Source organism: Chrysemys picta, chromosome 1 (assembly GCF_011386835.1).
Source record: "Chrysemys picta bellii isolate R12L10 chromosome 1, ASM1138683v2, whole genome shotgun sequence".
NCBI lineage: Eukaryota > Metazoa > Chordata > Testudines > Emydidae > Chrysemys > Chrysemys picta.
The window spans coordinates 287,122,985-287,135,261 of NC_088791.1; the positions used below are offsets into that span (position 1 = coordinate 287,122,985).

The window sequence follows — 12,277 nt, forward strand, 5'->3', positions numbered from 1 at the left end:
AGAAGCTTTGTTTCTAGGGAGCAGTTCAAATATCTTCTGTTTTGTTTCAGAGAAGGAAGCGATCCTATGGGTGAGATTTTCACTCTTACTTCAGCCCCTTTATGCCACATAAAAGAGTCAAAACGGTGTAACAGGTCCTGAAAACCCATGTAACCCTCTGGGATACAATTCCCCTGGCAAAGGAACTGTGGTAGACAGACATATGTCTGCCTCCAGAGATCACATTTGCAAGCTGCAGCATGAGGTGTGTGCCAGAGGCAGGTGGAAAGGGCATGTCCATAGTGCTGCAGAGATTGCAAGCAGTACTCTGCTTAATAGGGAACCCCTGGAAGGACACCCCCTGCCTTAACCCCCGGTCTGTATTGTCTGTGGGCTGTCCAGGCCCTGGAACAGTCTGGGATTCAGAGGGAGCAAAGGTGGCTTTAGTTCTGGGCTGCAGATTCTTTGCTCTTGGATACATAGCACAGAATCTGACCCTATATTTCCACTCCATATAATCCTTTTGTAGGAGAGATGTTTCCATTCACACCTTTCCTCCCTTTCTGTTTCCCATCCCTTCACTAAATTCAACAAAGTCCTGAGAAAGATAAGTCACGATATATCAGAATAATTCAAGTTAGCTCCTGCTTGTATATGTTCGTGGTTTGGGAGGGTCACCTAAATCTGTCCAGAGGAATTTCTCTGCATCATATCAAACATTGCTTTTCTAGGAGATGATTACTTGGATTGGTCTGCTTCACTCTGTGTCTATCACTGAAGGCCTGCATTCTTCTGCTATACATAACTATAACAGGGCATTTAACTATGGACTTATTATATTCCTGCTTCTAAAATTTGTGAAGAGACAGAGCTTAATTCACGTGCATGTCAGCATTATTACTGAGGCCTGGTCTGCACTAGGAAATTAGGTTGGTATAACTACAATACTCAGGGGTGTGAAAAATCCATACTCCTCTGTGACATGTTTAAACCCTGGTGTAGATATCCCTAGGTCGATGAGGGAATTCTCCTGTCAACCTAGCTACTGGATCTCAGGGAGGCGGAGTACCTGTGATGACTGGAGAAGCCCTTCCGTTGGCATAGGTAGTGTTTCACTGAAGCACTTTATGTGTAGCAGCAGTTTATGTGTAGATATACACTTAGCAGAGCTGTAGTCTCTCTAACTACCAGTATTAATCAGCCCATCTACTGGTGATCATAACTTAGTAGTCACTAAGATGAGGATGTGTGGTGATAATTCATGAGGGAGACTATGCCACTCTTTATGAAAGCATATGCAACCAGTGAATGTGTCCCATATTCTGATCACTTCTGGGTATTATGAACCATTCTCAGTCCATTCATCTCTGCATTAAACTCCATTGTTGAAATGCTGACCTCACTGAGATCAATGGCAAAATTCACATTGACTTCTGTAGGCTCAGGATTTCACCCCAAAAGCTGCATAGTAAAATGTGTATGAAATTTTAATAAGTATAGTAAGTAATTTTAGGTTTTGTAATTAATGTAACAAACTGATAATGAAAAACTCTACAATGTCAATATTTCCAGACTAATATTCAATATATTATTTATAATCTATCTTTTTATTTTTGTGAAGAACATTTGAATGTTCACTAAAGTTTACTTCCTGTGTATGATGTGATAACCATATCCTTGATTGCACGAATTCATATGAGCCCAGGATATGATTTACCAAGCTGTCAGGAACTATCCTCATTACTGTACTGACATTTTTAATTAAATATTCCAAATATAAAGTAGGGTGCCAAACAATTGAAAGATAATTCACGTTTTGTTCCTGATAAAGTAAAACTTATGCAGGTTTTATATCTCTCCTCTCTCTCTCTCTCCTCCCTCCTCATTTCATCCCTCTTAACATTCTCCCAAACACCCTGTTGTTCCCTTCTGCTTGGCAGGGCACTTTCCCTCAGAATAACAAATGTGTGTTAGTTTACATCATGCTTCAGATCTGAATTGGGAGGGAAATAATGGGTCAGAAATTTGGGTTGTTTAAAGGAAATTCTCTTTCAACTCTTTAATAGCCTTATTTTCTCTATATTTGGGGATTCGAATTCCCTCCTCTCTCCTTGTTTCATGTAAATATTAGTAGGGTTTTTTTTTCCTTAAGAATTGTTTAGCTAAGGCAAGCAACTTTATTGCAAGGAAATATCTTGAACTTTCTTACTATAGTCATTAATCAGAGAAGAGAGATTGGTATTTTCACAGTACAGGTAATTTAAAAATAAACTTTTGGTTTTAATGCAAAACCCTGCTTTTTGGATTGGCTGACACCCATTAAGATCCAATCAGAATATACAGCTTTGCATACTGCATGGTTGAGAAAAAATGCAGTGATTATTTAAAATGGATACAACCAATCACAGTGAGGAAATTGTGTAATTAAGAAAAAAATAAATATTACACAATGAACTAGTATTCCTGTCCTGTGATTATCTGATACAATTCCATTTCAGAATTAGATGTGTGGTACTGGTATAACAAAAATCTTTTACAAGTAGGCATTTCTTACTAGTTTTCCTTTTCTGAGATGTTGAGTGAATGAATATATTATATTTTAGTCTCAGCAGAAAACCTGGAGAAGAACCTGAGGCAGATGGAAAGGCAGCTTCAACAGCTTGAGAAGGATTTGAAGATCTTTCCCCCTCCCGACGATATCCATGACAAGTTTGTGACAAAGATGTCTATATCCTTTTGACAGCTCAATATCTTATGAGGGCTCATCTAACGTTTACTTAACACTTCAAATTTATTTGCATAACCTTTGTCTAGTTTGCAGCATTCATATTTGAAAACATTAACTCTCTTTTCCTCAAAGACTAAGTATACAGAACAATCAAAAAATTGACCTGTAATGCATAATATGAAAACATTGCCTAATGGCAATAATTCTGAATTTTGTACATAAAAACATGGACACTTTTTTTACTGAGTGAAAAGGTGAATGTATTACAATCAGAGTGTTAAAAACTACTTCTATAAGGAGAGTGCTAAGCCATGTATTATTTCATCTTGAATATAGAACATAGAAATAGGAGAGGGCCATTACAGTTAGATGTATTTGCTCTTTTTGAGTTGTATATTACCATTGGGATTCTGTCCACTTCTGAATAGGTGGCCTGCAAAGTTTTTCAAGTTCGTTGATAGTCTCAGCTTATGAAACACATCATCCATGAAGACAGCTTCTGCCTCATTTGTTTTTGACAAAATTCCATGTTTTCATGTTTTTTATTTAAAAGTAATGGCTCTGATTTTTTCCTCTTCCCCTTAGGCGAAAACTTGGCTCTTGTAGTGGATCCATTTCTTCCTACCTGCGGATCTCCATGTTCTATTACATATATCTTATCTCTGTAGCTGCTCTCTTTGCCTCCCTTCCAAGTGCTTTCTTTGCCATAAGGGAAACAGTTGGCAAGAAAGCAGGAGGAGTAAGGAAGAGAAAGAGACAACTACTTTCAATCACAACAGCAACCCTTTGCAGCCAAAGTGCAAAAATTCAGGAGAAACACCTTTTGCCCTCCTAATTTCCTCTTCTGAGTTGGGGGTAAGTAATCCTAGTGAAACCTTATGTCTTCCGGTCCTTTCCCCCACACTAAGTAGTAGCAAGGAAACTGAACAGAAAGTCATTTTTCTTCTTCGAGTGTTTGCTCATGTCGATTCCTTCTAGGTGTGTGCGTGCCCACATGCAGTCAGTGGAGATTTTTGCCGTAGCGGTATCTATAGGGTCGGCTGTAGCGCCCTCTTGAGTGCTCATGCATTGGTATATTAGGTGCTGCCGACCCTATGCCCTCTCACTTCCTTCTGACCACCCGTGATGGTTGATCAGAACGTCTTGTCTTGCATCGCAAGAGTGTTAGCGATTCTTACAGTTAGTTTGTTTTGTCTCCTTTGTTGTTAGTTGATAGATACTTAGATCTTTAAGTTAAGTGTTAGAGTAGTCGTTTAGGAGTTAGAGTCCTGGCTAGGACTTCGCCTCAGAGTAGGGCATGCCCTGTTCCCCAGGGTTTAAGCCATGTCCATTGTGCAGGAGGCACTGGAGAAAAAGGGGGCTTCAGGCAAAGGACCTGTGTTGGGCAACGTGCCTGCCCCGGAGCTGCTCAGGTGTACCGCTGCAATTGGACCCTCTAGTCCAGCCAGGGACCCGCCTCCAACTCCTGGGAGTGGCAGGGGGTCCCAGCCCTTAGTAGGGTCATCTGTGCCTGAAGCGGGCTCGGCAGCCAAAGAGCAAGTAGGCTGACCAGCACCGCAGATGCCAAGCCAGGTGATGTACCCAGCCGAGGCTCCGGCATCTATGGGAAAGCCGGTTATGGGACCGCCCCCTAAAGCGGTGGAGCATTCCTCATCCCCGGACCTCAGGCACCGGTCCCCATCACCATGGCCTCGGACCCTGGCACCACAGCCTCAGTCCCTGATTAGAAGACACAGGTCCCTGATGCCAATGTGTCTACCTGCAAAGCATGGGACACCTGCATTGTGACATGAATCCTCGTACCCATGGCACCACCAGAGTTCGCTATGGCACAGATCACCATTGCCTAGGCGGTCTCCCCCACACCCCCAGTGTGGGATTGTTCCTGGTCGCAGCACCAGTCGCTGATGAGGGGCAGTTGACAGACTCAGGCATCAGGGCCGGCTTTAGGGCGATTCAGCCAATTCCCTGGAATCGGGCCCCGCGCCCCTAAGAGGGACCCGCAATGTCCCAAAGGAGCTGCCGCCAAAGTCTCGCCACTGTCTTTGGCGGCAGCTCAATTGCTGCTGCGGAGGAACGTCCTTCCGCCGAAATGCTGCCGAAGGCACTGGCAGCCAGTTGAGCTGCCACCGAAGTCCCGGCACTGTCGGCGGCGACAGCTCAATCGTTGCCGCTGTCTTTGGTGGAATTTCGGCGGAGGGTCCTTCCTCCGTGGCAGTGATTGAGCTGCCGCCAAAGACAGCGGCGGGACTTCGGCAGCAGCTCCTTCGAATCAGGCTCCGCGGTGCCTAAAGCCGGCCCTGTCGGGCATCTATGGTGCTGCCCTCGTCACCAGAAGGGCAGTGGTCTGAGCCTGAAGTGGAGTTCAGCCCCTCGCCTATAGAAGTTGAATCGCCACCAGCCTGCGAGACCGGTGTGGCTCCTGCGGCAGCAGTGTGGAGGCAGGGGCAATGGCCCACTCAGTGCCTGTACTGGAACCCATGGGGTGTACCTGTTATACTGGTCCCGTACTCGCACCATTCCTCCCAGGCTGCATTGGACAAGTTGCAGACGGCACCCAAGTTGGAGCACAGTGCGGAATCCAATGCAGGGGCAACACAGTGGACCCTGATGCCCAAGGATCTGTCCCCAAATGAGCAAGGGGAAGCCACCCCTTCCCTCTGCTGTGCAGTTGTCTTCTTTGTCACCGGACAAAGTGGTAGCAGGCCCCACTTAAACAAGCAGCTTCTCCCCCTCCTTCCCCCCGATGAATTCAAGGAGCACCAGGCCCTGCTCAGAAGGGTGACTACCAACCTGAACTTGGAGGTCAAGAATCTAGCGGAGGAGTCCAACAACTTCTTTAATGTTATATCCTCCTCCACCCACAGCCGACCCTATGGATACCACTAAGGCAAAAATCTCTGATGACTGTGTACGTTGGCACATCTCAAAGAACAGCAGTTACGAAAAGGTAGGTAACCGTTTTTTCATCACTCCATTGTGTAAGAGTTCATGCAGAGGTTCAAGGGCAAGACAGACAGCACTGCAAGGCTCCTCTGTTCAGCTATTCATTTTAAACTGATAGAGGATGGGAAGCATTTGTTTCAATCTAAAAAACTAACATTAGTTGGAAGTTTCTGTTAAAGTGATAAACACTGAAATAGTTAACTGTGTTGACAATTCTAACATCATGTTTAGGCTTTGGAGTTAACCATGGAGATAAGTGGTGTAGTTCACACCTTCACAGAGCTACTGTTTCAGTGTCTGAAGACTCAAGGGATAACACTGCTTCCATTCTCATTCAGAAGAGTTTTCCCCACAGAGACAAGAGCGAGAATAATTTTAAGTTAAAAGTTAATGTACTGAAATGTTTTGTTAGAGGTGCTGGCTTTATGCAACAAATGGGTTTGGTGTTAGATACTTGTGGTGGATAGGGAATATGTGACGTATACAACGTGGCAAGAGGAAAACAAGCAATCAGAATGTGAGAATTATTGAGGAAACAGTTAAGGAAATTGGGGAGGATTTTTATTTGTAAAACCTTTTCCTAGCAAATTTAAAATGGCATAGAATACTAAATAGGATTTTATATAGCTCCCATTATTATGGGCTCCTGAGAATAGACAAGCATGTGATGAAGTAGAATCATGCTACTTTTCTTTTGGTGGATTAGTATTGATTATTCTTATAGAGGATTTATTTTAATGTATTTTGATACATTTGTGTTACATTATGAATATTTGATAAGTCAATATATTAAAAAGCATTATCCTTGAGACCACTAATAATTTAGACACCAACATGATTTTTGCTACTCTGAGATGCAATTAAAATAGTATATTGTAATAGGAGTAGCATATTCTTTGATTCCTTTAAGTCATACATATTGTGGGCTGTTTTAGTCTTGTTTGACATTAGAATAAGTTTGTTGGTACAGAACACATCATGACCATTTTTCCCAATTATTTTCCCATATTAGAATATCCAAATGTGACATTTTAACTGTTATTTTGATCAGTAAATACTGTTAACTGAAGTAGTTAGCCTCACCTGTAGACTGTAACTCTCCCTGTAGACAGGCAGTAATTTAGGAACAGTAGAGTTGCGTATGGTTTTTGATAATGCCTGTGAGCCCACTAATTAAAGAAGCTCACTTTCAGGAAAACAGGAGCTACAATAAATTACTAAAGCAAAGGATGCTTGATGTAAAGGTTAGATAATCCTACACAGCATGATGAAGTTTGGACCTATCTTTACTTTTATTTCTATGACAGAGGAAGTTGAATGATGCTGATGTCTTGAAAGGTATGCTGCTCATAAAAAGCAGCCAGCAGGAAATCTGAAACAGGAAGGATGGTGCTTTGTTGGAAACAATTTTTCATCCTGAGTACAATTATGCTCCATGGACAAGTCAGCTATTACATCCTGTCGCTAAATATCACAACCTAGAAGCCTCTAATGAACTGATTAGCATTCTTGTTTCTCTTGCAAGTCAGAGATGTGCACAGTTGGTGCACTTTATTATTGACAAAGTCTATAATTATAAATATTCCACTTATATATTGGATTGTGCTAGTTTGCTGCTAATTTTACGTATATTAGTTTAAAAGCAATTACAATCATTTATTAAAATGGTTTGTTTGTTTAATTAGGACTGTCAAAGAAGTCAGACTTAGAATATTAAATCCATTCATGCATATGCTAGGAAAAAGGCAGACTGAGCAAACTATTCTTTTATATTCAAAATAGAGATGATGTGGATTTGTAAAGAAGATTTTAAATAAATACTTAGTTTGTTTATTTATTTAAACCAGAGTTTAAATAATTAAGTCCTTCTAATTTTGTATTTGTGGAAGGTTATTAGGTTAGGACTTTGTATTATGGATGTATATTTCAGATATTTAATTCATTAACAATAACCTTTAAAATATTAAATTATTGTGTTGAACTTTTTAATCAATACTATATACTGGGTTAGTTTTATAAAAATGTACAATTAGCTATTTAAATGAGCATATATTTTTAGATCACAGCTTAGTGAACAGCAATTGGTGGTTTTTAAATGGATATTTATAGGTAAATTTGTGGATAAGTATGCAGGTAAATATGCAAGTTAGAACACACGTAGGTATATGATTTCTTGATATGGGACTGCTACATGGTTTGGTATTCAGACAAATTGTGTAACATTTTTGTTGCATACTTTAGGAAAGAGTGCATATCTGAGGCAGTAAGGTTATGTTGCTTGCTGTATATGTACATGCATTTGTTGTGGCATTATCATACATGAATAGATACTAGAACTGGATGAGTAATGGAAAAAAGCTTGAAAATATTGCCGAATTCATCAGATACATTCTTTGACAAATTAATTGATAAATCCTGGTAGGTACACATTTAGAAAGCAAAGAGTTTGTATTCATTTTGTGCAATATTATAAAAAAAATGAAAGATTCTGTGTCGTGCAATATTGGGAGTTGCAACTCCGTACCCCCACAGCTTAATATGGTTCTTTATCACCTGAACCATGAATGGTTTCATTGGCCTGAATAGAAAAGCCTCGTTACTTAAACTCTCATTTTTACTATAGGGACAATCTCTCAAACCTGTAGAAATTTGCAAAATGGAATTAGGTGTGCCCAGACTATGCAGTCATTTAATTTACCATGGTTGCACACAACCAGGTATATAAGTAGATTGTGTACCATTAGTATATATAGGTAGGGTTATGACTGGCTGGAATAAAATCAGTTTATGCAGAAACTTATGAAGATATATTCAATATAGTATAGATTTGGATCTTTTTTCACTTTGTGCAGGGTAACAGCTCTGGACCATTGTTTTTATTCTGTCATAATACCTTGCATTATATTATTAATAGTCCTTTCTATAGCACCATAAATTTACACTGTACTTTATAAACATAGGCCAATACTGCAGTTCATGCATGCAGGTACAGCAGTGTTCCCAGGTGCTATGAATTGCAAGATCAGAGCCATAGAGTTCTGAAGTTCTGCTACCACTGCTGATTATCCCAATTTTGCATCATTATCCTGGTCAACCACTCAGTGCTAATCTGCTGATCCCAGAAGTGGCAGTCCACTGAATGAAGCCACTCCAGAAAAAGTTCATGTACAGAAACTGCTCGATTTCATCCTCCTCTTCCTGTATCACCACTGCAGCATCACCATACCTGTCTCCCAAGTCATCCAAAGCCCTCCAGTTGTGTGATTGCCAATGCATATTCATTAGCTTGTTTGTATTAATGGCTCAGGCTCATGGTGTTCAGCCGTTTGAATATGGCACTGGCTCATGAATTACTGGATGACAGGAGAGGTATCATGGGAATTTATAGTTTGACCCCAAGTGCCAAAATTCCAGTGCCTTTTTGGTGGGTATCTGACAAAGCCCCACAAGAAAAATCCCTGAATGCAAAGCATCTAGTAGCAGAACGTTGCTCCATAGTATAACTGTCCAGAATGCTGTATGTTTATTTTGAAAAAGTGTTGGTACGGTGATTCAAAAAGGAAGTAGCTTAAGTCCACTTAAACAAAGCAGTGTGGACTTACTCTTTCAGAGTAGTTATTCTTGAATAGTTAAAGTGGAAGCCTATATTCTGAAAAAAAAAAACCTTTCCCATTTAGACAAGTTCTAATCAAGGCAAGATGAGAGAGGATAACAGTTCAGCTAGGGGAGGGTCTGGTGATTATATGGGAGAACTGTGTAGGAACAATTCCAGGAAGACATGGGCTTAAGAGCAGATTTGAAGGATAAAGAAAGCAACTTTGCAGAGATGAACATGGAAACTGTTTAAGTGCAGGAGGAAGTATGGGTGAAGGAAGCATTAAGGAGGGATGTTTAGGAGGAGCAGAGAATAGGGACTGTGAATCAGGGTATTTGAGAACCTTGTTCAATAAAATCCCATTGTAGTCAATGAATCTTAGGTAGATTTTGACATATACTTAAAGTGCTGCTACTGCATATAATGCTGGACTTAAACCATGTTTACATAAGCATATGCATAAATACTTTGCTGAATTGGGCTCTCTGAGCAGAAATTGTATTGGAGCATGCTGGGAAAAGAAATGGGTTTCTTGGGAGAACATTGATTTTAATGGTTCAAAATTCTACCTGCTCTCATGGGAAAAAGATGGAACTGATCAACTGCCTAAACCTATTTTAATTGATTCAAATATTTTGTAGGATGTTTTAATCTTTGTGTGTACTACTATTCCTCAGTCCTGAAAATCTTGGTTAACTACTTAAAGTGTTCATTAATTATTAAGAAATCTCTTTTTGTAAATAAAGTAACTAGAATAAAAATTTGACATTGAAATTTAAATAATTATTCTCTATAAAATACATATAGTAATTGCATCTTAATAGCATCTCATCTGTGTTTCTGTGTAAAATAACACTTTTTAAATAATATATGCATTAATTAATACAAAATCAAATTGCCAGTTCAATGAACTGGATAGATCCATTGGATAAATATAAAGATAGTCAACATGATGATTTATTAATATATCTAATGGTTCAGAACTTAAACCCACAAAAGTCAGAAGCTTCAAAATTGTGGCTTGCACAGTAACACACTCTTTAAAAAGTAACATAGTTATTGTGTATGTGTGTGTGTGTGTGTGTGTGTGTGTGTGTGTGTGTGTGTGTGTGTGTGAGAGAGAGAGAGAGAGAGAAATGTCCGTATAAACTAATACAATATGTGTAGTGGATAAAAAAGGAGGGGGTTGAGGGAAGGCATTATATATCAAAAGTGTTGACAATGCTGGTGAACTACCAGACAGTGAGAAGTATAGTTAGGACACAAATAGAAATGACAGGATTAAGGGGAAACTAGTCTGAAAAAAATCTGGGCTAACTCTGAGTGCAGAAATCTACAAGATATGATACTGTGAGAAAGATAAGGTATAAAACAAACCTTAATTAAGTAATTGCTTAACTGATTACCAGTACCATCTTTCGTAGATTTCTTTTAATTTTGATTGCTTAACTAATGAAAAGGACTTGAGCGTTAAATTTAGTTTAATAGAATTTTATTAAATACCCTTAACAATCACACCTAATAGTTTAGGATATAAGAAGACAAAAATATTATTTGACTATGGTTTGGTCAACATAAACTAGAAAACCGGTCAACTCTGGGCAACTAAGGCAACGGGGTGGTACGGGAACAGGGAGAATCCAAAGCTAAAGCACAAGACAATTTAGTCAGTTACTTATATGCCAATGCACCAAAGTCTCTCTCCCAATAGATCTATAGGCATCAACCCTTTTAACCTACTTCCCCACAGATTATATTAGCCCCAGGATCTGACTCACATTCCTAACTATCTAACATAAACTCCTACATTTATGACAGCTGTTGAGACCAAGTGCAATTTCAAGATTTTTGTACACTTCTGTTTTATGTTTGTAAGCACCTAGAGCTTGACAGGCAATATGAAACCCTTAACTATGGTAGGGCTTGTCTACACTACCCGCCAGATCAGCTGGCAGTGATGGATCCAATGGAGGTCGATTTATCGCATCTAGTATAGACGCAATAAATCGACCGCTGAGCGCTCTCCCGTTGATTCCGGTACTCCACCAGAACGAGGAGCTCAAACGGAGTCGACAGGAGTGCATCTCAAACACCGTCTGGTTTGCTTCAGTCTGCAACTTACCTCCACGAGCCCCTTTTTTAATGCATTCCTTGGCCAACTTTGCAGTTTTGCTTGCCCATGTTGCAGTTTCTCCATCAATACCTTGCTCACTTTTGAAATGTCCAGTTTAAAGTTAATATAATGTATACAAAGTCCCTTCCTGTTCTTTGATGCCTTTTAAACTTGTTTTAACAGTCCATTATACAATGCTAAGTTGCTTCAAGAACTGTGAGTCTCGAGCAGGCAGGAACAGCTGTATAAGTCTTCTCCTTGTTTTAGTGAGAATGGTGGGACCTTTGTACTGAGCTGAGTCTGTGCATTATTAATACAACAGTTACATTTCTAATTATTCCACTCTGTGGTCAAATGTCCTTATAAACACACCAGTTGGTTTCAGTTCCTTTATTTACTACCTTTTTTAGCCCTGGTGTATTTCACTAACTTGATAGCATAAGCATGGTTGACTTCAAATATTAGTCTTACTTCTACTGTTACTTTACCTGTCACTAAACTAAAATAAATCAATATGAATGCAACCCCTTTATTTTTTTAACAGGGTTGCCCATGAGGTTAAACCTGTCATTAAAGGTTACAGTATTTTGCCCAAAGCTGTATAGTTTATAGTTGACTTCCTTTTTATACAAATAACTTCTTTTAATCATAATGTTAGATTCCATCAAGCTCCCTGTTTTTCACATCTGGCACATCATATAACAACTTAATGTTTGGTATCAATTTTTTAATTCATTCATTCACAGATGAGGGTGGGGGGGAGAAAGGGAACTTTATTCAGCTGTACCAACATTACACTCTTGTGAAAAGCTCCAGGGACTCCGTTTCCTCAGACACTCTGAAGAAATCTTACCATTAGATCTTGAGTTTTCTCTCTGCCCTCTGTCCTATCTTTTCTAAACAGCCTTGATGTCTG

At 39.8% G+C, this 12,277-nt stretch overlaps 1 protein-coding gene across 3 annotated transcripts in view; it reads left to right on the forward strand.

The window, feature by feature from the left end:
• DIAPH3 (diaphanous related formin 3) overlaps positions 1-12,277 on the forward strand; it is a 502,952-nt gene that overhangs the window by 334,825 nt on the left and 155,850 nt on the right. For all 3 annotated transcript variants that reach the window (XM_065581159.1, XM_065581157.1, XM_065581158.1), the window contains one exon: positions 2,583-2,707. In XM_065581159.1, the coding sequence (XP_065437231.1) occupies positions 2,583-2,707 (125 nt within the window). The remainder of the gene's footprint in view (positions 1-2,582; positions 2,708-12,277) is intronic.